Source organism: Lepisosteus oculatus, chromosome 8 (genome assembly GCF_040954835.1).
Source record: "Lepisosteus oculatus isolate fLepOcu1 chromosome 8, fLepOcu1.hap2, whole genome shotgun sequence".
NCBI lineage: Eukaryota > Metazoa > Chordata > Actinopteri > Semionotiformes > Lepisosteidae > Lepisosteus > Lepisosteus oculatus.
This window is the reverse complement of record NC_090703.1, coordinates 17,811,073-17,836,129: the sequence shown is the minus strand read 5'-3', so window position 1 is coordinate 17,836,129 and position 25,057 is coordinate 17,811,073. Positions and strand designations below refer to the sequence as shown.

The 25,057-nt window shown below is 35.4% G+C and overlaps 2 protein-coding genes across 4 annotated transcripts in view; one reads left to right on the top strand and one right to left on the bottom strand.

The window, feature by feature from the left end:
• The window catches only part of ccdc9b (coiled-coil domain containing 9B), a 54,092-nt gene extending 47,934 nt beyond the window's left edge, over positions 1-6,158 (top strand). For all 3 annotated transcript variants that reach the window (XM_069193319.1, XM_015350914.2, XM_069193320.1), the window contains one exon: positions 1-6,158. In XM_069193319.1, the coding sequence (XP_069049420.1) occupies positions 1-27 (27 nt within the window). In that variant the 3' untranslated portion in view covers positions 28-6,158.
• Positions 6,159-20,904: 14,746 nt separating this feature from the next.
• Positions 20,905-24,643, bottom strand: LOC107077792 (uncharacterized). Its single transcript, XM_015350705.2, has one exon. The coding sequence runs from the start codon at positions 24,234-24,236 to the stop codon at positions 23,313-23,315; it is 924 nt and encodes a 307-aa protein (XP_015206191.1). The 5' UTR covers positions 24,237-24,643; the 3' UTR covers positions 20,905-23,312.
• Positions 24,644-25,057: the final 414 nt, after the last annotated feature.

Genomic DNA, 25,057 nt, shown 5'->3' with positions numbered 1-25,057 from the left:
GCCAATGAAAATGGGAAAAGTGTTTAGAACAAAAAGAAGGTTTTTACCAGTGAAAAGTTGGTAAAATGAAGAAAACAAGAAACCAAAAAAGGCAAAAAACATTCATTAATGGTTTACAAATCTTTTTATACTATGTATGCTTTTAGATTCAAATTTTTGGTTTTTGGCTTTTTGGATGGCTGAAGACACTTAGATGTGGCAGCACTTTATTTTATATCAACTGGTATTGTTTGAATAAATTATTATTTAAAGATTGTTTAGTGCATTCAACAAATGATTTAACAGTTGCTGCTTGATTTGTGTGTATAGTTAAAAAAAACATTGGAAGAATTAAATGTTAGTAGAAAAATCTAAACTCAGCTAGAGGCTTCATATTTTTGTCATATTTTTAGAAGTGACAGATGTCATGGTTAAGCCTACGTCCTGACTTATGGTCATTAAATATCTCATGGCACTATTTGTAATAGCATGGGTGTTAACCTGATTTGAACCTTGGGTTTGCACAATCTCATCTTCCTAAAGTTCCAGTTTAATGCTCAACATGCGTTACACTTTTTTACTTACTGGTCTGCTGTGTTAAAGGAGCTGCTGATGTTTAATGGGTGCTGCACATCACCCAGGCGGGAACTGCAGTTCAGTAGCAGATAAAGTGGATCTCCACCTACTGTATAGGTTAACCTCTTTGGGAAATATCAGAATAAAAAAGTGATGCATAAATGAAATGTAATTATTATGACAAAAGAGTGAACATTATTTCAGTTTTTTGTCCCCCAAACTTGCTGTGGAATGCAAAACACAGTGAATCTCATTGTATCATTCAAATCACTGTTTTAAATTTTTTTTGTTTCTTAAACAATAAACGTTGTGCACTCCCATTATCCTTCAGTTGCACCAAAATTGGGAAAACATTTTCCTATACATATCTGTAACTTTTTCACAGCCCTTCCACTTAAGATGTAAAACATTAAATATGTTACATGAAACATTTAATTTTTTATGATGTCTGATGAACATTGCTGATTTGGTCAAAATGACTAAGTAACCTTTCTTGAAGTTTGAAGTTCATGAAATTGAAGTTCAGTAGTGAATAAAGTGGGTCTCCTCCCACATTTAAACTACTTTGGGATCCATCAGGATAAAAACTGATGTACAATGAAAGAATTGTGGTGGGCAATTGTTGTAGCCATCACCACAACACAGGTAGCATGTTGTGGTGATATTACAGGTACAGAAGTGAATTTTATAGCAATCCTTGTCTAAAACAGTAATTATGTACTGTATATTTTGTTAAAATGATGCATATGTGATGATGATGATGGTGATGATGATTATTCGGTACGTGTTGATTAAGGTGAATGTGAAAAGACGTCTGCTGCTCAAAATGGAAGAACAATTTGATTTCCTTTTAGAAAGGTATGGTACCATATATTACAGATGTGCTTAAACCCATTTTATCTCAAACAAAACAATTTATTAGAAGAGCCTCAAACCTGTCAAGAGTTCTCCACTTTACCAGGACTGAATAGTTATGGATGTGTCAAATTATAAATCAGGATCTTTACTGTTGTATTTTGTGCACAAATTGAGAAGCATTGAAACTGTCATTTTTTGGCAGTTGTTTGTATTATTACTGTATATGGCCAAAACTGAATCTAAAAGCACTAGACATTGTTTTGTGTTATTCTTTTGATAAACAGTATGAAGGTCAAATCACTTCCTACAATGCTTGATTTTAAAATTGTTAGAAGAAAGTTAACATAGTCAGTTTTGAGTACATCTGTTATATCTGATTGCACTGCTTTGTTTTTGTTTGTATTTAATACATTTAACTGTTCTTAGTTGTTTATTGTAAATATGTTTAGTTGAATCTGGTAATATTTTAAAAAATGCACTGGTTTTATTTAAAGGATTTTCTTCCGGTTAACATATGTATTTACATTTCCAGATTGAATTGCATATTTGTATCAAGTGGTAAGAAAAAGAAGACAAGCACTTGTTTTCTTAAACATTTTCAATTAAAAAATGTTAACCATCTCAACAAGGAAAATATGGACGTTTTTCATGTCCAGTCTATGAAGGGCTTATTATTCAACAAGATATACTGTACTGTATATCTTGTATTTTATAAGTATAATATTTTTTAAATGCATCTTAATGTGGCTCATTGTTTCTGACATATTGGTTTTAAAATGTTCATTCCATCTGCCTTTAAGCCCTAATTGCAATATTGATAAAATGTATTTATTTAAAAATGGTTTGTGATTTTTTTGCCAGGAAGATGGGGAATTAGGACTGATATGTAGATAATTCTGAAATACTTTCCAGTTCCAACTGTTCTCTAATGCTTTGATGCCTCAGTTTGATGTAACTAAAGTAATGGTGAGGCATTTTCACATGAATTGAATGGAATTAATTGAATCCTACAGTAGATTGTGCTGTCCTGTCCCCTCCTCCCCTCTGGAGTAACAAGAAAACTCTGCCATAAATTCAACCACCATAACTGATTCAAACTGACACTTGATTACAACTAAGGAATGCTGAAAGCACTTTCACATACAAATAGTACTGTATGTATAAAGTATATAAGAATGTATATATAATATAAAGGCAGAAGTATTGATGCATTTTATTTGAATCAAGGCTATTAAATAATACATTTAATGTAATGTGTTGCTTATTGTCTTTTTGAAGTTAATAGAAAATTATTTCATACTAATGAGCAACAGTAGTATAGGGTAAAGGTTAACTGAGTTCACACAAGCTGTTTAATAAGATGTGTTTTAGCAAGTACAAAAGTATTCTAAAGCATGCTGGCCTTTATTATACAGAGCTGGCTGACCTTATTCGATTACAGACCTGCTTGTCAATATATTTTAATTTACATTTGTGTTGTATTAAATTTAAAGTAATTACAGTATAAAGTTGAAAATTGAGATGTTTGTTGTTTTGAAATAGTGAAAATGTAACCTCTTCACAGAGGGTAGAAAGTGAAATGTAGTACATTTTAAAAACAGACACCTACTGTATCAGTACTCATAACCCGAAGTCAAAACTCATCAAGAAAATTGGTGACCTCAATGCACCTTCAACACATTCAGATGCAGTATTTTTAAAACAAAAGGATGGAAAAGCTGTCAAATTGCTTAGACAGCAAATGCGTACTTCTTGCAGTCTACAAGAAATCTATTCCGTTAATGGTCATCCTGTGAAATGAGGCTGTTGGAAGTACTAATTAATTCACTTGGTTGTGTTATGCATATTTCACACGACAGGATTCAACAAAAATCCTAAATCTTAAGTAAGCTGTAATAGTTCTTTGCAAATGTTGAAATGTACGATTATTATTGTTAAAATTAAATGTCAAAAATGGAAAAAAGTGAGATTTGGCAACAAAGCTGACATATTCACTTGCATTACACTCATAAATGATGTCAGTATGACTAAGTGCTTATAATCAGATGAGCACAGCACTACATTTGTTACTTATGTCCTGAAAAAGAAATGATGTTGTTCTTAATATAATGTGCACCTGCAAGACTTACTTTTGAGCTCTCAAAATGCATATTGTTTTCTGTAACAATTATGGGGAACAGCTTCACATTTACAGTTTTAAAATAATAATACTTGTAATTGGAATGATACTTATGTAATGTGTGAGTGCTTACTGTTGTTGTTATTGTCAAAAGCACCATTTGCATGTGTATCTTAAAATGAAATAGTCATCAGAGAAAAAGATGACAGTCCTAGCATAACATTGTAAACCTGAAATAAAAAAAATAAAATAATTGACCATCCTCAAAAACTAAGGATAACAATGCACTAGAAAAACAGCATTCACAGAAGATAATTTAATAATATGTGAATCTCTCCTACCTACGGTATGCACAAGAGGACATTTTGGCACATTATAATAATAAACGTTTGCCTCACCATGATGTGTGGTTTAATAGCAGAATGTTAGCATGGATCTCATACAGTGATACATACTCCTACTTAAGGGTGAACTTGCCAGTGGCAATTTTAAGGCCTTCATCCAGTTTTATAGTGGAGAACTGAAGGTTTAATAAAAACTGTCTGTTTATCTGCTGCTCTGGTAAATATAGACAACTTGACTTTAACACAGATGAACTTTCTCTAATGTTTTGTATATCCAGCCCAATTCTTTTTACCACATCCCAGAACCTGTCTACATTGTACTTTTGCTTTCTACAGTTCAACAATGGCAAGACATTTCCGGTGGGCTGAATGTTGACTTGTCTTAGTGTCATGTTTCCTTGGTGACGTCTATACCCAGGACTTTACGGCTTAATGCGTTTATTATCAGAGTGTAGTAGGCATGGATGGAATCACTGAATTTTATCATGGTTTGTGTGTACTGTAGTTATTAAACCCTTATTATATGGTTCATGGTGTTTACATCCCCTGAACTCATACAGCACAGTAAGCAGATACTGAATTTTGACAAGAGGACTTTTTTTCTTGAAGCCTACATAAAAATAACAAAATATGAGTTGTATTAATCACATTTTGCTTAGTCACATAATATATTCTATATAATACAGAGAAGTGCAAATATAGAGTATTCACTTTAATTTTAAGGACACATTTTTCGATCATATGCTTTGAGCAAACGTTTTGCAACATGACATTATGCATTTTTAGAGTATTTAAATGCAGTGTATTTGATCAACAGTATGTTTACAAAATCTCACAAAGTTGATCACATTTTATATTTTGGCATTCTTCGATATGTATTTATTGTTCATTTCTAAGTGTTCTTAATGAAAGCTTCTTTTTCAATTGTTAATCATACTTCATTTCCTCCAAATGAAACTTGTTCATAATTTAGAAACTTGCATCTTTGAAAGAAAATGTAGAAAAGGAAAACCGTGCATAAGATTAAATTAATTGTGTTTTCTGTTATTAACTTTATAATTTTCATAAAGTATATACCTTGCAATATATTTTTTTCAAGAACGTTGTCAAATCTGTAGATGCTGGAACAGTCAAAAAATTAACTAGCTCTAAATTAATAAGATATATAGACTATTTTGAGGTCGCTGTAGCCAGATGACTAAATCCTTTTTAGAGGTATGACTTATAATTTAGTACAGGAAAACATTATTTTAATAGTCAATAAAATGCTGGTAAAGATCTCCATATTATAACTATTAAAAGCTTAACTTATGTTTTTGTTTTTTTACAGTTATAAGCAACCTTCCTTTTGTGCCAACTCACATTAGATATATGTCTCCATCTATAACACCCTGCGACTCACTGCTGGCAGCCCACTAAAGCTCAGCAGGTGTGATCCTGGCCAGTACCTGGATGGCAGACCTGGGAAAGCTAAGGTTGCTGCTGGAAGAGTTCTTAGTGGGACCCATAGGGATAACCCACCCTACACCCTAACACCCCAGTATAGTGAGAGGGACACTATACTCTAAAAGGCCCTGTCCTTTAGATGAGACATAAAACCGAGGTCCTGACTCTCCATGGTCATTAAAAATTCCAGGGCGTTTCTCATGAAGAGTAGAGGTGTAAACCCTATGTTCTGACCAACTTTCCCCCTGGCCTTTACCAATCATGACCTCCTAATAATCCCCATCTATGAACTGGCTTCATCACTCTGTTCTCCTCCCCTCTGATAGCTGGTGTGTGGTGAGAGTACTGGTGCAGTTTGGCTGCTGTCGCATCATCCAGGTGGGTGCTGCACTTTGTTTGTGGTGGTGGGGAGCCTTCATTAACTGTAAAGCACTTTGAGTGAAGTTTGCAGAAAAGCACTATGTAAGTGTAAGGATGATTTTTATAATTTGTTGGCAACACCGTTTACTTGTAGACAATTTATTCTGTGAATATGCTACACTGGAAATGCCATCTCTTTACAATATGTCCTAAAGGAAAAGTTTGTGAACCTTCCAGTTTGTGACATTACAGTACATTAGCACCTCAGATTAAATAGTCTCTGTTAAAAAGTGTGCCTGTCATTTAATGTTGTCCCTTTTCTGAAATGATCCTCATTTAATGTGAATGCCCTACTGAATGTCTACTGAATGTGCTACTGTATACTGTGCTCCGATTTCCTTTGTTTCTGTAGGTGACACTGACATGCTCCAAAATGTTCTTTTTATTACACCATAAAAATGTTCTATCTCTTAAAATGTACTGAGCTTTTTATTGTACTGTGTTATTAGACTTTCTAATATTTGCATAATTTGCTTTTTGAGAAAAATAATACTGTACTAATACACCACATTTTTGTTGTATTTTCTTCTTGCGGTTTGTAATGTATACATTTGTAAATGACAGGTAAGTGGCTATATCAGATTTTTTGTAGCCTTGAGATATATAATACGACTACAGAAAATAAACTTTTTTTAAGTAATTGTGCATATTGGTTTCTATGGCAAGTTACAAAAAGATGAATTGACTACACTTAGACTTTTAAAGGCAATATAGTTCTTACCAATAGTCTGTTATGAGACACAGCAGCACTGACATTTTCCATCTTTTCTGTTTCATATAACTGGTATATAATATAAATAAACCATAACTATTCATAGTTATTACCTAGTCACATGAGTGGGATTTGCACGTAGTTTGATTTTAATTTTGTTAGACTGCCAAGACATGCTAGATCTCAGTTCTTCAGAGTGTTTTGCTTTTAAAATAGCAGTATCCCATTGTCACTGAAGCATGAAAGATCCACAGTATTCAATTGTCTGCCAATATTAAACTTAGTAGATATCATAAACAGGATGTAAAGCATTAAAATAGTCAGTTTGCCTAATTTATTAAAGGAGCAATGTATACAATACATTGCAATGTATACCATGCAATATATGTTTTCTGATCAAACTAGGAGGTATGTAAGTTTATACTTTATGTCAATAATTCTTCAGCAATTAAAGAAATTCTGCAATATTTAATTTTCGTAAAAGACAAGTTTAATGCTCAATTTGTCTTTTATTTTTTAGAACCCTAGAAATATGGTCATCAAAAAATGCAGAGGAGTGAAGGATTATACATGAACAAAAGATCAACATCATTAGCCTTCTGCAGTGTTTCACAGTATTTTCTAAATCCTTCTCACTGAGCTATAAGACATCAATACTGTACATTCTGCTGCTTTTTAAAAATCAGTCAGGATCTTTGATCTTTTTTATACCAGTAATTTTCCAAATATAGGGCATTATCATAGAGGTGTCTGTAGATATTTTTGAATACATTTCCATGAATGGAGGCATACCATTTAAGTGATTTTTGTAGCAATTTCAGGAGAAAGACAATTTTGGATGGCATGATGGCACAGTAGTTTAGCATCACTGGCTCGCAGTGCTATGGGCCTGAGTTCAATTCCAGACCTGGGGTGCTATCTGTGTTGGAGTTTGTGTAATCTCCCCATGTCCATGTGAGTTTCCTCCACATGCTCCTGTGTCCTTCCACTGGTTAATTGAGCAATGGGAAAATTGATCCTGGTGCGAAAGTGCGCATGTCTGTGTATATTCTGTGATGACTGGTGTCCCTTCCAGGACGTATTCTGTCTTGTGGCCGTTGTCTGCTGGTATGGACTCCAACTCCCCTGCAATCCTGAATTGGATAAAGCAGTTAAGAAATGTATGTGTTTAAGTGGTGTTTGTCGTAGTTTTAGGAGAAAGACTGATTTTGGGTGACACAATGGGACAGTGATTAAGGATGGATGGACTCCAAATTTCTACCAGTGCCAGATTAATTTTGTCTCTAGCCCACTTTTTCCCAGGCTTTAGTGCATTATCGCCCAGTCATAACACCACTAATGCATTGCATCCAAACAGGTTCATGTGCAGTGAGATTGTGCTTTACAGTTTCCGTTTAACTGATTAATCTTTTTTTTCCAGATTCACCTTGTTGCTTGACTTTTGAACTACAGGGCTGTTATCTTGATCCTCTCTATTCAGCCTGTTACCCAGTGATACTAACAGAATAGCTGTAGTGTAGCAGGATCTGAAAAAAGGCCTGGCAACAGATTGCATAACAATCTGCATCCTTTTCTGCTCTCAGGGCTTTACTCTTGCTGTGTTTAACCTTCATATTCCAGAAATGTAAACTGTTGGTTGAATTGTTTATCTTACATGCTTTCGTCAGAGCTGCTTAAAGACACAGTGCCTAAATCTCATAAGATACAATTATAAACATAAAGGAACATTTTAAAAAACAAACTTTAAATTCAAACTGAGAATTACTGAGAAATTGCTATACTGTACACTGAAGTACAGTGTAACTGAAGAGAATGTTGTGGAGCCTAAAATGTGGTTGGAATAAAAGTATTTTAGAGCAGTTAAAAAATAAACATTAAAAGTGAAAAGCTAAGCTCGAATGTTGGAGCAATTTAGTTACTAAAACTTTTGTATTTAGACTTTTAATTTAAGTTTGAAAGCTTTGAAAAGTATCATCCATTGTTTTTATATTTTCAATCATCTTGTTACTTGTATGCCCTAGTGTGTGTTCTAAGATTTAGCAGGACATTAGTTTTTGTGACAACATAGTATTTGTATATTGCATTATTGACAAAGATATTATGCCCTTGGTTATATTTGTGATTATGATTTATTTTACGTTATGTATTATTATTATTATTATTATTATTATTATTATTATTATTATAATACATTTTATAATTTTACCTTTTCCTCTAGTTTATCGGTAAAAATACTTGTACTATGTGGAAAAGAAGTACTGTAGCTGGTAAAAATGGTTGGTAAGAAAGAAAAGCAAAAGCTCTTGCTTGATTTTAGGAGATTAATTGATTTTGGAAACTATGCTGTGGCTCTCCTAAATAAGTTAATTTGAATGCAGTTATGGGCAGTGGTAAGAACACTGGATATACTTAGAGAAAAAAAAACACACTTAAACTAAATCACTTTTTGTTCACCCCAGTTTGGGGGTGAAATCAACTAAGTTTGGTTCTTGTTTGGTGTTTATATTCACCTTTTCCAAAACAAACCTTTATAAATGAAAGGGTATTGTATATTGGTGGGTTCTGTATCTGTCTTTAAGATCAAAGTCTGAATAAGATCAAAGCCTCTGTTTCAGAAAAACCTGAAAGATGAATGTTCTTTTAAAATAAGCTCCTAATCAAAGGATAACAGTTCTGTGAAAAATAATGCATTACATTGCTCCATTGATTGAATGCATCCAAAAAGCTTATAAAGCCCCATAGGGTGACCATGGTAAATATAGACATGTATAGTGTTTTTTATGATCTCCCCATTTTCTTTTGGCAAGTGTATTATCTTTGGCTCTACATAAACCATGACTGCAGAAAAAAATGTTTGACTTTATGGAAGGCCTTTCCACACAACAGTTTTACTGGAAAAGCCTCCTGTAAAGCCAAAAGTGACTTAAGGCTTTTTTTTAAAAAAATAACATCAAAGTAACACAAAATAAAATGGTTGCTGCAGTTAGTGTTTTTGGAAAAATAAAACACTGGAATGTAGAATATTACTGAGAGCTTAAAGAAATAAGACAATCACATTTAAAAAGAAGTCAGTGCCACCCTGTTTCTGTTAATCAAGTTAGGGAAATTAGCTTGTCTCATTTGGGAGCAGAATTAATTCCTTTGGAGTAAAGTAATATAATTTCTCCACAGGTTCCGTGTACTTGAAATTAACTTCTGTTTTCCTCATATGACTTCCCTTGCATTTCATTCAAATCTGTTACATTTTTAATTACATTTTCTAGGGCCTTTGAGACCATTTTTATTCATGCTTTTATTATTTAACATTTTACTACTTTGTATCACACATTTAGGCTCATAATGGAGCAGTCCAACATCTTATTAATTTCTTTAGAAACACACCACAAAAATTTGATATAATTATTAATTATCCACTGTTAATTAACTTGTTTGAGTATGATGGTGTGAGAGGTTGTTATATCCCTCCACACAGTTAAGAGATTACATCCCCTGTGAGTGTGCACATTCAATAGTATTATGGCACATGTGCTTGCCAGTTTCAGTCACACAGCATTTCCAGTGAGTACTAGTGAGTGTAGCACCGGGCAGAGGCACACCCTCAAAGTACAGCTTGAAATAAATAACCCAGATGTTGCATTCCTGACTTGAAAAGAAACACTTAGTCTTTTCAAAAGGGGTTGATATATAATAAAAATAATGTATTATTCTTTCCATCCATCCATTTTCTAACCACTTAATCCATACAGGGCCACAGGGCAGGAGGAGCCTATTCTGGCAAGCAATATATGCAAGGTAGGTTACACCCTGGAGGGGATGCCAGTCCATTTCAGGGTACACATATTGACACAGTCATGCACATCTCACACCAGGCCCAATGTTCTCAGAAGCCAATTAATGTACCGGTATACCTTTGGACTGTGTAAGAAAACTAGAGCACAGAGAAAACCCATACAAACATAGGGAGAACATACAATACAAACTCCTCACAGATAGCACCCCAGGAATTGAATCCAGGTCTCCAGTACTAAGGGTATTAGTGCCTAATCATTGTGCAACCATGTTGCCCTTGATGATTCTATTTGTATAAAAAATTAAAAATAGAACATCACATTATAAAGTCACTGAAACAAAGATTAATCCATCTACCGTTCATAGACTGTATACTGTCATGTACTATGAAACACATATATCCTTCATATAATGTCTACAAACCTGATCACAGTCATTCGGGGCACCTACTGTACCTGACAGGTTTGCAGGATTTGCACTCCAGCGTAGACGACCTCCCCTTAGATACTGGGAAACAGAGTTGTTTTCTCATTAATTTTCAGTTCTGCCTTGTGTGCCTTTTGTTTGTTTGTATTCTGTAAAAACCATGAAAGCTTCACTGGATCTTTGTAAGGTATTAAAATCATTTTGGTAGTGGTAGTTTTGATAGAGTTGTCAGCTTTAGGAGTCTAGTTGATGCTAGAAGTCTCAATGCAACATTTTTATGTACACCAGACATTGAGACAGACACCCACTTACAACAGGAACAATGTGAACATAATTTATTAAACATTCAACATGATAATATTTGTCTCCCCATGGTAAACTTCACTGCAAAACTTACTTTATTCAACTGGGATCAGTATTATGCAATGACTGATTGTATTGTCAGATTTTTACCCAGTCTAGTATCACATGAGAAACATGTGAAATTTTCTTGTTAGAAATATGTTTACTAATCAGATGGTACAGTATGTCACTGTCTAAGATTATACATATACAGTTTATGCAGTATGTTACTGTACTGTTTTTATTGCATTTGCAGTGTTTATCGTGACTCAGGGGTTGTTTTACAATATCTAAAAAATATTGCAACAGCAAGCTACAACCATATGATGCAGTTCAGGCTGATCTACAGAACCATTGTTCTGGGTTTGATCTCCAGACTGGGCTGTCTACCTCTCCTGCATGACTTTGCTGTCAAATTGGGATCCAGTGCCTCTTTTCTGTGGGTTGTGTGGGGCAGTGCATGGAGGGGAGAGAACCGAATGTTCATTTCCACTGCTAAAGCCCCATGGATGCTCACAGGAGCAAGCTGCCACCTTGCCAGGCTTTTCTGTGATGCAGTAATGAGCTTGCTTGCAGAGCCAGAGATCTCAGTTCAGACTGTTTACCTTTCAACAGTACTCCCTATCCATTTTCATTAGCAGCTGTTACAACTTGCATAATGTTTTCTCAATAGTTAGTTCTGCATATTGCATATATGGAAGAATATTCTCTGCCCCAGAGAAATAATTAAAGTTGGATACCATTAAATGTTTTATTTTTGTAATATGTATATTGATCTTGTTGGAATATCAGTGATTCTGTGCCTAGTATGGGAAGTTGTACACAACAGATATTCTTTCAATACTTGTGTCTATAAAAATCTTTCTATAGGTATATTTTGAAGACATTTTACTTAATGCACTTGTATTTCCAGGAAAGCAATATGCACATATTATGATTTCTTTACTTTAAATTAAGTAATATATATTCCTCTGTTAAATGTAATTCATGCAGACATTTAATATAATTCTATTAAGCCTTAAGGATTAAGCCAGTTCATTTTTCAGAAGGATAATGGTAAACATGCTTCAGGAGCCACTGTCAGCTTGGATTTGTCAGTTAAATATCCTCTTGTTGACTACAAACGATTGCACAGGCTTAAATCTGAGGCGAAGTCTGGTCTACAGACTGATGTGTTCATATTTAATGATGTTAACATATTTCACGCCTTTTAACAGTCATATTGCACAGCCACAACAGGAAAATGTCATTCTCAATATACTGTATCCTGTGCTTAACTGAAAGCATTCTCAGATTAGCGTTCATGCTCTAGTTAATTTTAGTGGCTGTTATTTATGCAGGAGTATTAAGGCGCTTGGACTCTGCAGTATGTTAACCAAAGGTTTGTTACATCCAGTTTCCTAAAACCTGATATAATAATAATAAATAAAAACCTTATTTTATATAGCACCTTTAAAGGTGGCTTCTCAAAGCTTTACATAATGACAACAACAATAAATAAATAAATAAAAATAAATAAATAAAAAGAATACACAAGATAAAACACAATTACAATACACAGAGGAGACCTTGGATGGTGGTACTAAATACAGTAGGACCAGAGGGGTAAAGAATAGAACCAGTTAAGTAAAGGCTCGTCTAAAGAAGAAGGTTTTGAGTCTGGATTTGAAGGAGTTTAGAGAAGGTGACTCTTTGATATCCTTGGGGAGAGAGTTCCAGAGCTTTGGGGCATAAGAGGAGAAGGCCCTGACACCCGTAAACGAATTGGGGGACAGTTAGGAGATCAGAATTAGAAGAGCGAAGGCTGCGAGTTGGGGAGTAGGGTGATAATAGTTCTGACAGGTACTGAGGTGCCAAGCCATGCAGAGCCTTATAGGTGAATATAAGGATTTTAAAGTCCACATGGAATTTGATAGGAAGCCAGTGCAAGGATTCCAGGACAGGAGAAATGTTATCACTTGCACTGGACCTGGTCAGGATTCTGGCTGCCGAATTTTGGACATACTGCAGTTTGTTTAATGTAGATTTAGATACCCCAGTGAGTAGACTATTACAGTAGTCAATTCAGAAAAACACAAATGGATTGATCAGCTTTTCAGCCACAGTTGGTGATAACAGGGCGTGGCGATATTTCTGAGGTAAAAAAAATGTTTTGACATTATGCTGCACATGTGGATCAAATGCTAAGCCAGAATCGAATATCACCCCAAGGTTTTTCAATTTAGACTGAAACTCAAGTACAGAACCATCTACAGATAGGGTTACAGGATTAGCTATACAAAGTTGATGGGTGGTGCCAATAAGCATGACTTTAATCTTGTCACAGTTAAGATGAAGGAAATTTTGAGTCATCTGAGTTTTTATGTCAGAGATGCAATTAGAATAGAGACAGCCACTTCAATGTCAGGTTTGGTATGGATGTATATTAGAGCATCATCAGCATAGAAATGATGATTTGACATAATTGCTAAAGGTGGCAGCACTAGAAATCTGGAGCTGTAGCAAAAATGTCCTTTTTAATGTCCTGTGGAAACAACGTCAAAATATCACATCTTCTGTGTTTTCTTCAACACATTAGCTTCAGAAAGTTACCTTAACATCAGGAATGATGGGCCTCCCCATCCCCAGTTCTGTCCATTTAGCTTATTGTGCAAGTGGAGCACAATCTTGTATTTCCAATTATTTATAGAATATTCAACTGCCAGTTAATCTGGACTGCTCCAGAGTTGTATTAATACAGTTAGTGTTACAATATTTGTTTGTGAGATTGACCCCTTCTAAGTGATTACGGTCAAATACTGAACCACAGTACATAAAAACAGCCAGCAGCTATATCACCCTGCAGCTCTCAACTGGCTACCCATTGAAGTTAAGCACGTGTGAGCCTGGTCAGTACCTGGATGGGAGACCTCTTGGGAAGTGGTTGCTGCTGGAAGTGGTGTTAGTGGGACCAGCGGGGGGTACCCATCCTGCTGTCTGTGTGGGTCCTAATGCCCCAGTATAGTGGTGGGGACACTGTACTGTAGGGGGCGCTGTCTTTCGGATGAGACGTTAAACAGAGGTCCTGACTCAGTGGTCATTAAAGATCCCTGGGCTTTTCTCGATAAGAGTAGGGAGTTATCCCGGTGTCTGGGCCAAATTTCCCCCCTTGACCTTTACCTTGGCCTCCAAATTATCCCCATGTATGATGGACATGCACTTGCCCTGCGATGGACTGGTGTACCTGTCACGATTATAGTTCCCCCTCCTTAAGGGCGCTCCAGCCCTTTCACTTTAGACTTTATTCTGTGCACCTGATCCCTATTCCCAGCCCACCTTAAAAGCCGGGCGCTGAGCTCATCCTGGCTCTGCATCTGGTTTCCGCACCGTGCGAGTCCGGGGCCTGGAAGCACCTGGTCCCATCAAGGTTTTAATCTCCGTTCCCGTTCCCTGTCTGCCGGTTCCAACCCGGTTCATGGTTTTTAATTCCTTGTTTTGATGGATCTCCTGGCTTTGGACTTACTCTTGTGTTTTTGGATACCCTCTAAGGATTACTCTCTTGGATTGTTTGCCTCAGCCACACCTCCCCCGTGCACCAGCGCACTTTGGACACGCCCCCCTGTTTTCAGCCCCGTATTCCTGCATGACGTTTTCCCAGTGTTTCCCCACTTCTTTGGATTGTGTCGTCCGCATAGGGTCCGGAAAGAACTGTTCGTTACAGTACCCTGCCTTGTGTTCGTTGCTTGCTGGGTAGGGTCTGGCTTCCCGCAACACCGTATGGTATAAAGTACATAAAAACATAAGAAAACGTACAAAGCCATTCAGGCCATCTGGCTGATTTTGTTGCCATGAGCTAATTCATCTGAAGATCTCGTTCAACCATTATTTGAAAAATTATTTGAAAAAGATTATATCAGTTTCAACAACATAGCTTAGTAGTTTGTCTCAGACTCTCACAAATATTTAAAAGCACAATGATTAATGTAATTTGTAAGATTGTGTTAGGTACTTTTCATCTCAAGGGATCCCAAAGAAATCATGGAAAACTAATGTGTAGCATGCATGTACTATTAATACCACAACCGCAAAGACTGTAAAAGCAGGAGTAAAAATACAAGATAATATGACAGAAGATCATAAACATAAAAGCCATACAAAATTAATATTTCAGGTAGATACTTGCAATTAAAGCTGCCAATAACATGTACTATGCTATGGAAGGAGCTCTGTCAATAGTAGTTTATGTTTTTTATAAATGTTATTCACAGACATCCCATCACCACTTCATGCTTATTTGCATATTTGGGTAAATTAAATGTGTTATCGGAAAATCTGAAATATTGTACCTGACCTGACTTAATTCTATGCTTTTTACAATCAAGCTTTATGAAGATAAAAAAAACCTTCAGATACTACATTATAATGAAAATTGATTAATGAAATTAATTAATGAAAAATGTTCCATACACTCTGTAACAACTTCTTATCATTCATTATTTTGCATTTTGTAAATATAACTATCCTGCTGTTGCAACTAATTCAAATGTCCCATTTCTTGCAGAATTGGTACAGTACAAAACTGTTACAGAAATATAGTGCTTAATCGGAGTAGGTAAGTTTCTTGTTTTGATTCCAATTCTGAAAGTAGAGTGCTGTGTGAGACTGTTAGTACATGACTTCTCTAGCCCTGAATGAGACACCAGTCCATAGCAGGGCCACAGATAAACTGATAATATTGAATAGCATGTCAGTTTTTGGGCACTGGCATGAAACCAGCATAAAAAAGCACCCTCTGAAGACAAAGTACTGTATGTAAATTCCACACAGAAGGCACTTCCTTCTAAAATTAAACCTAGAATCCAAACAGCCATGCTACTACAGTACATCATGCTTTTTAAATAGCCTTATCAAGATTAAAACTGCTCTTGAAACAGGAAAAATTAATTTCAAGCCTGCCTTGTTTACACTGGAATACACAATCTGGAAAATCTGCAAAACAGGCAGTTTGGAATGCACTAAATGTTACTACTAGATATACGTAATAAAAATGATTGGTTAAAACTACTTCTAGAATTTATCATTGAATGGAAGCCCTTAATGACCTAGTGTGAGCATGTGAATTCTATCTAGGTGGTACTATTTGTGTTTCGTAGTCAGAAAGACAGAAGACATGTTAAAATCAGCAGTCTTGATTCTGTGAAGATACACAGCACCCGACACAGTTTGAAACAGGCAGCAACACATTAATCTGTTAGGTTGGCCTTGGGCACATGGCTATGCCTAAGGGTGATACATACTGCTGTGGGCTATTTTATTAAAGCCCAGTATGTCAACCTGTACATTATGCTGGGAGTCACCACATTAGTGTTTCAGGTTTGTGTCTCTTTTCCTGTTACTGTTTGTGTGTCTAGTGTGTATGTCCTAGTCATGCTTTTGACCATCCCTGTAATTATTCAATGATGGACTTAAGCACAGGAGGAAGGCTGTAACCCCTAATTCCCAGGTTCCTATGACAAATGTTCTAGCAGAAGGGCTAAAAAAGTCTTCTTCCCCACTGAGCATGTACGTCACTCCTCTAGCATCTAATCATAGCACTTTCCCAAGCACAGGGCCTGGTTAGTCAGAAATAATGACTGGTTCCACCAGTGTGTACACTCTATGTGACTGTGAATTTTAGATTTTGGTATGAAGGTGGACTGTATGTGCAGTGTTACTGTCTTACAGCAAAATTAGAGACAGTTTTTACACAGTGACTGCAGTATGTTAACATTTTATAATGAAAAGACTTCCAGTTTTGGAAAGTACAGTATCTGGTTGCTTTTTTAGGGCTGATTTCAGTGTAACAGTATATTTTTTGTAATGTATTGACCTGAATTGAACACAATATTCAAAATGAAGTCTGAAATGAAGTGAATTGTGCAATTTTGTTAGATACACCTCTAGGAGTAACATTTTAGTGATATATCCTAACATTCTATTTACCTTTCTAAATGTTTTCCCACATTGTCTAGAAGGTGTAAATTATGTATTAACACAAATACCTAAATCTATTTAATAGATAGCTTCTTCAAGGTCAGTGTTTCCTATCTTTCATTATTAGTTTAGGTTTTTACTTCCTGCATGTAACTCTCTAGACTTTTCTACACTGAATGCTATCTGCCATATGTTTTTCCAGTTTTGAATTCTAATATAAGCGGTTTCTGTTTGCTAAGTCTCATATAGTATTTTAATATGAACTTGATAAGTTCACTTAACATACCATAATCTAAGTTACTGATATAAAATGACAGCAATGGTCCTAATACAGATCCTGGTGGTACTCCACCTACAGTATTACTACCCAATTATTAACCAGTTTGATGTCATTTACCCCTTAACTGTTCTCACTGTTTTATTCTTTAACCAGTTCCTAAATACATGGATTTCCCTGAATTCCCTCAAACTTTAAGTCAGCAGGAATAAAACACTTAATTTAAATGATCTTTTTTTTCGGGTCGAAACCTGCAGCCTGTTTGAGTGTTTGGAAAACCTGTGAGGTCACTTTTATTCTCAGAGTTGAGGGCTGTTGAATGGTCTGCTGATTGTTGGCACTTGTTCTTGTACACATCTACACAAGTAAAAGCAGACTTTCCACAAAAGAAATCCAGAACTAAAGAGGACCTATGGGTTCTCTTTGTTATAATGAATAAAGCATTTGTCTATAAGTGTTTTCTGGTGTAAACTAAAAATCTTATTATGATTGTTGTTGTGAGTCATCACTCATTTTCCCCAGCATTAATAATTTACAATGTCTGTAATGGTGTTTTGCAAATAGTGTTTTTTTTAATTGACCTCACCATTTACTTACATTGAACATTTTTTTTTTGCTTGTATGCATTTTAAAAAATAAACAGAAGCTCAGAGCAGTATGGGACATTGCTCACAGAAGTGTTAAAACATGCTGAAGGTTTGCTTGATTTCATAATTCACACTCTGCTCCGACACCAGGACCAGCAAGCATAAATTAATGAAAAGCTGAACTCACTTCAAAGCTGAAAAGAGCCAGCATGTTATACACAAAGGGTCATGGGTGTTTGAACAAATCGTCATGTGAAAGTGGGGATACATGTCAAAGAATATTGTTGGAAATATTTTCTAATCATAATGCTTACAAGAGGAGAAAGACTGCACGCAGCTTCCTTTCATATGTAACATTTCTTAAAAACACAAGGCTACAAACAATATTAAACCAAACAACCTAAAAATAATCAAATTCCAAATTCCTTTCATCTCCTGAAAGACCAAAAAAGCAGCTTCAGTAACATAGTTGGGGCATTTTTCCTAGCATCTCTGAATTTCTTTTGTAAAGAAGAATTTCCTACTTTTACTGCTTCTGCTTTTTATTGCCACATGTGACCACGGGTTCTCATTGCAGAGCTGGAAATAGTCCATTAGGTTGACTTGAAATACCTTCGAGGGTTTTAAAATAATTGAATCAAATCCCTCTGCAAAGACCTCTGTTCAAAACTGTAGAGAATCAATACATTAAACTTGCTTGTGTATGACATTTCTCAGACCAGGAATCATTCTGGTCCTGGACTCTAAACTCTTTCCAGGCAAATAACAGCACAGTTTGCAATTTGACATAACTCTACCGATGCTTGCTGTGCACAGCTCCATGGATGAGTATTATGGATTTCAGGAATGTTATGGACTTGCAGAAATCCTGCAATTGGAAAATAAATCTACTACTACAGCAACTGACTGAAAATTGTATTCCCCCACATAACAGGGAAAACAAATAATTGTCACATTATACAGTACCTCCAAAAAAATAAATACATAATTTAAATGTCATAATAAACATTACATGCTGTCCAAAAATCATGTGTTTAAACAGAGTGCCTCCCAATAGTCCAGTGATGCCTGAATATTTCTTTTATCTTTTAAAACATGCTTTTTAATGAAAAAGTGTAATATTTTACACTTTCCTTGTAACATTTGATTTCTACAGCAAATATAAAGCACAGAGACACATATCAGAGGTATTTTAACTCAGACTTATTACTATATCTTTTTTGTAGTTTGCATTAGGCAGAACGATGCATTATTGCATTTAGATATGAGAAAGATCTGTACATCCCCTTGAGTAATTCAACCAACTCCCAACCCCAGCATTGGAGTGTAATTTTATAGACCTGATCTCAACAAATTAAAATTATTGATGAACAATATACAATACAGTACCATTTATATACATTTTATTTCTTTCACTTACCTTTTTTCCTCTTATCACTTATCTTTTTTCTGTTTTTCTTGTATTATACAGTACTTCATCTTTAGTCAACTTCATTAATAGCTAAAGCTGCAACACTGGGATTCATGATGTGCCACAAAATTATGTTTTAGGAAGGTCAGTGTGAAATTCTTTCTAATATGTTCTATAAATATATACTGTATATACTGTAGTGGTCTCATAAAATGTTCTACACCAATTACTGAAGGAGTATAATGTGCAAGGTTTCAAATTTAGATTCTTGAAGGACTTATTAAATTATTTTCATTAAGTAACACTTTTCTCCAGACTTCAAAATAATTCATACAATATGCACCTTGAATATAGCACCCATTTTAAATAATCAGCTGTAAAAGACAGAAACAAAATATTTTCACACGTCAAAAATTAGATCAAACAAAGATTAATAAATTGGAATAAAATCTAATATGGTCCACCAAGTAGTACCTTGAAAGTCCTCAACAAAGAGCTACAGTAGTCAAGATTAAGTACGTATCTCTCTTTCTACTGTATCACTGCCTGAAGACAAAAATGAAAACTTATTTTACAGTAGGTAACAGCTACACATAAAAATTGTTTCTTTCAGTTAAATCTTTCACTATTCATCATGTGTTTGCAAAAGAATTAATAACATGTTCCTCTATCCAGTCTTTCTGTGTTTTTCTGAATAAGTTAGGGCTGGCAGAGAAAGCACAATATGCATTAGCCCAGTGCTTTTTCTGCTACAAAATTATCTTCATATAGTTTTGTTCTGAAATATGAGACCTGATGCTGGTTTTTAATTGACCTGTGCAGCAAAAGTAATTAAAGTGCTACTTTATTGTAAATGGCATATTTATCTTGCTGCATTTATTACCCAGTGGTTGGCTGGATGTTAGCAGTTTTATCTCCTCTTTGCTTATAAAAAAATAAACTTCACACTGAAAGAGTAAATATGCATATAGCTCTTTAGTGAAATTATGCAGAAATCCTCTTATGCTTCCCCTTGGTTTTTAGCTGCTATGCAATTACAGTCATTGGGGAAGAGGGAGGGTGACATCTCTTCTGAAGTGAACTCCTTTTAATTATATTAAAATGCAGTAGACAAGCACCAAATACAGACTATACTGTACCCCTTTTTATTGAACTAGCAGTATTACTGTATGTAGTTTCCATCCAGAAATCTTGAAGCTGATGAAGAATTATCATAAAGAAATAAGATTCCACTTTTTTTTTTCAAGACAGGAAGTGCAATGCAATAGTGAATTTAATTCAGATCACACTGAAAATGGTGAGAACTCAGCAACCTGCAAAATATGCATCAACTTACTTCAGTGCAAGAATGCTGAACTCCAGCAAACACCATTTTGGGTTTTATACAGGTTCTTATGCACTGAGATATTTTTTTTTAAAGGAAAATCTTTTGGCAGTAGCAGTGTTTGTAACACTTCATAGTAACATATAGGTGTAGACCATTATGCTGTATTTCACTTGATAAATGGAAATAAAAACAAAAACAGTAAAATTCGTAGGAACGCATAGTTTCATGTATTCTGTCTTTCCTTAGCTTTTAACTGCCTTGAATCAATTAGAGCCCTTTGGCACATTTTTCCTAAAAATAAACATGCTGCAGAGTTTCTTTTTCTAAACATAAGTCTGTAAGTTCAACAAGGCTGTACATGACTCAAATAAAAAAAATAAAAGTGCCAGCTTTCTATACTCCTTTGCTGATTTCATCTTGACAAAGACAGAACCTCCTGTTACTTAATGATAGTACGGCTGTGTGTTAAAAACCATACATAATACAGGTATACAAATATGGTTTTGGATTAAAGAGGAAAATACTGGTTTGTTTTGCCAAGTAAATAGTGTTTAATCTTCTTCCAATGCAAACTGACACATTGTGAATTACAGTATGAGTAATATGTAATTAGTATTTTTAAATACCATTTACCATAAATTAATGCTAAATTAGTGTTTTAGTTACGTCCTTTTTTGCAATAGGGAAATAATTCTATTAATTCATTTCACTCTTCCTTATCTTTCTGAATGCAAGGTCATATTTTTAAATCTGGGCAGTTGTTGATGTCATTTGTTTGCTTAATTCTAGAGAAGCCCTTCGCAACTTCCCCTCAACTAAAAGAAAAAAAAAACGTTTTTTGCATTTTGCATTGTAATCATTGAAGGCAGCACAGAGGACACTTTAAAACTTCAAATCCTAGCTGCATGGTACTGTATACAAGACTAAATTTTATGCTGGCATATTAGCAAATACTAAGGGGAAAGGAATTATGAGAATAACAGTACATGAATGATTTCTTCAAATGTTTGATATATTTAGCAGGTGTTCTTTAGAAATATCATTTTTGAAATAAATTAATAGCATTTTTTTGTGTTATAGTTGAGGGTTCAACTTGATTTTACTATATTAAATATATACAGTTCATTCCAGCTGTGCTTTTAAGTTATCGAAAAAAGAAGATGAATGCTCACTCCTGCCTGAGGTCAGAATTGCTCCACTGCACGAGCCTACTTGTTGAAGTCTTTGAAAAACGAAACCTGATTGAATAAATCAGATTGTGAAGAAAAAAAAAAGCTTCTTTGCATTTACAACTGTGTCTAGACTCGGAGTGATCCAGTTCTATCTACATTTTCAGCTACTGTCTTTGTGCATTACCTTTCAAATTATTCTGCTACTAGTATCTGCGCCATTGCAAAGACAATTAGAGAGCGCTTTTATCAACCTATAATTGGAGAATCGCAACTCGGTGTTAGCAAGACCTTATCAAATTAGTAGAAATCAAAGAGAAGCATATACTGTAGCCTTGTTTATGTTAAGTTAATGGCCCTCTTAAAGAGAAAAATACTGTTACCTTAAGAAAACTGTTGGCCCATAATACTAAGGGTGCTGGATGGCTTAATTCAAAATTTACTAACTGGCTAAAAAAATAACAAACTCGGAGGTATCTTTGAAAATTTTTCGTAAAAAAGTATTTGATATCATACTGTGCTCTATAAATGGAGTGCTTCAAAATTTATTTAGTTGTTTTTAGGATTAATTTTAAAGTAATTTAATGGATTATTATTACTTTTAACCAGTGTTTAATTTTTTTGAAAAGCAAAACAACATTTTACAAAACAAACCCCCCTGTAAACCAGATTCGCGACGCACCCGCCATGTCTAGGGAGCTGTTCTAAGTAGTATCGAGAGAAAAACTGGGCTACTTCTAAAGTAAATAAGTTAAAGTTAATAAATAATAAGTTAAGGTTTTCAAGAAACCTCTTACATAAAAAAAAACATGCGTAGAATAGTTCAGGACACATGCATGTGATTTTGTCTTAAAAGGTTAATGATCTCTCAATATTGAGTTCAAGGTTAAATTATTATTAAGAAGCTTTGCATTATTTTTGTTTCACAACACCTTAAACCACAAAGCATTTTTACAAGGAATTTTATTTTGTTTTGTGATACTGTATATACCTATTGTACATTCTTATTTTAATAAAAAGTATCTAGTTTGTATATTTTTAACCCAGGTCGGAGCATTTACAATATGCTTTATGTACAATACCAAATACAGTATATTTCACATTTACATAGTTTTATATTTAGCTATGCACATACCTGAGCTTAACTCAATACCGGTTCCCTTAAGCCAGTGGAATCCTGGTTAATTAGTATTAAGCAATATATGTAGACAAACCAATAATATTAAAAAATAGCCTTTCCCCTTACAAATTAAACAATTCATCCGCGGCATGTCTTTTTGTCAGTTGAAAGGCTTTGTCGAAAATATAAATCACATTGTATTTAACAGGTTCTGCAATGCAAAAGCGCCGTTCTTTTATATATATATAGGTTTAAATGATATAAAATGGATCTGACATACAGTAGATGTGAATCTTTCTGACCTTGGTGAAGCGAAGAAAAGTATCGACTATCCAAAACAAATATGACAGTCGTTTAAGGCATAACAAAATATGGTGACTTGTCTAAATAATGGTAATCGTTTACAGTCGGAGCTATATATGCGTATGTTTTATTTAAGCGGAATCAATGAGTTATGATTATATGAGTTTTGAAGTTGATGAACTTCTCACTGTTGCATCCTCTGTGTCCTTAGTAACCAGGTCCTCTGACAAGGAAGAAGACCCTTCTGTTTTATCCAGCTCTCGATTTGTATCCGTCAGAACCTTTCCGGCCTGGTCAGTTGTCTTTACCCTCTGCAGTCCTTGTGAGCTTGCAGTACCAACAGCCGGGGTTTCCGAAGAAGGTTGCTGGTTCTTAGGGGTAGCATCCGCCACATGCCTATCGAATTGGGGACCAGTCCCTGTTCCATCAAGGTGCTGTTGATGTATTCCACTGGTAGCTATCGGCCTCAGCGCCTCTCTCGTCTCCCTGTCAGCAGCCAAGGGTAAAGCGCTTCCAGATTCCGCACGCATTTTTTGATTGTTTTGTGAAACATCTGCAGATCTCGAGGCTTTGCTCTCTTTTGCCTTCATAAGCAATCTTGCGGTTTCCGTGGCTGTGTAACTCGGTGTAGATGTATAGCGTCCTGTTGCACTACTATGAATGCTTTGGGGTAAAATGTCGTCTGGAATTATTGCTGGACTTTTACTACTGCTATCCTCCCATGGAAATAATTTGGTCTGAGGCTCAGCTCTCATATTAGACATGGTTTTATTTACTGATGACAAAAGGTCTGTCTGTGACGAATTGTTCTCAGTGCTAGAAATGTTAGTGGCTACGGTGACCTCCTCGAGCCCCCCAGGTTTCCCAGATGTTGCTGATGCAGACGTTGGTTTCCAGATCAGGCTGTAATAAATGGCCAGGATTATAGCTGCCAAGGACACGGACAAGACATAAGCAAAAACTGTGGCCAATCTCACCCACTTTTTGTTCGTCTTCGCAGCCATCTTTGCCTTTTTGTCCCCGGTGTATGTGGCAGGTTTGCCCCTCTCCATATTGGGCATGAAGTCCCTCTCCCTCATGTTCCCCCGATTTTTACCTCTGTGCTCCACTACCCCGTCCGTCTTGAACGTTTTTGATTATCCACAATCCAAGAGAAGACACACACAAAAATTGACACAATATTGTCTATTTTGTTAAGAGAAAGATGTTTCTTTCATTCATCCCGTTATTGAAAGCGTAACAGCGTCTGTCTCAAAACCATGGCAGCATTCCATTTTGCTTGAGAATAATAAATTGTTCTGTTCTTTTCTGGTCCTTTCTTGGATTCGTGAACTCTGCCGATACCCAGAAAAAATATTGTTTATTCCACTGAAACCTCCAAGGGATACATCAATTCCGCAGTATGGGCTTCACTGTGATTTATCAGAGTGATTAAATGAGATCATAAGGTACACACGCCGCCTGTCTCTCTTATCCAGCAAATGAAGTGTCTGGTTCTGCAACAAAAAGAAGGAAGGAGGCGGGCGAGGGTTCTTAAAGGGACGGTAGCTAGGCTAAAACATGCGCATAAATTTAATTTCACTAGCGACGCAAATCCGTTGAAGTTTTCAGTTTGTAGCCCTGAAAAACTAAGGATGCAATTTTTATAGTAGTGATTGAAATAATGGTAGATTTTAATTTTTCCTACAATTTTCCAGTATCCCCTCTTCCGTTTGTAAAAATTGCATTACACCGTGCCCTTATATACAATATATAAAATAAATATGCCTACAGCTGTATTAATCAATTGTAGTTGATAAGCTTTACCTTTGCGTCTTTGCTGTTTTACAACTGACCATACATAATGTGCAACTTTAATCTTTACAAATCTAATTCGATGTTAGTGGGACAGAAAGTTTAC

Coding starts and splice junctions, on each gene's coding strand:
- LOC107077792 (XM_015350705.2), bottom strand. CDS start 24,236: ATGAGGGAGAGGGACTTCATGCCCAATATGGAGAGGGGCAAACCTGCC.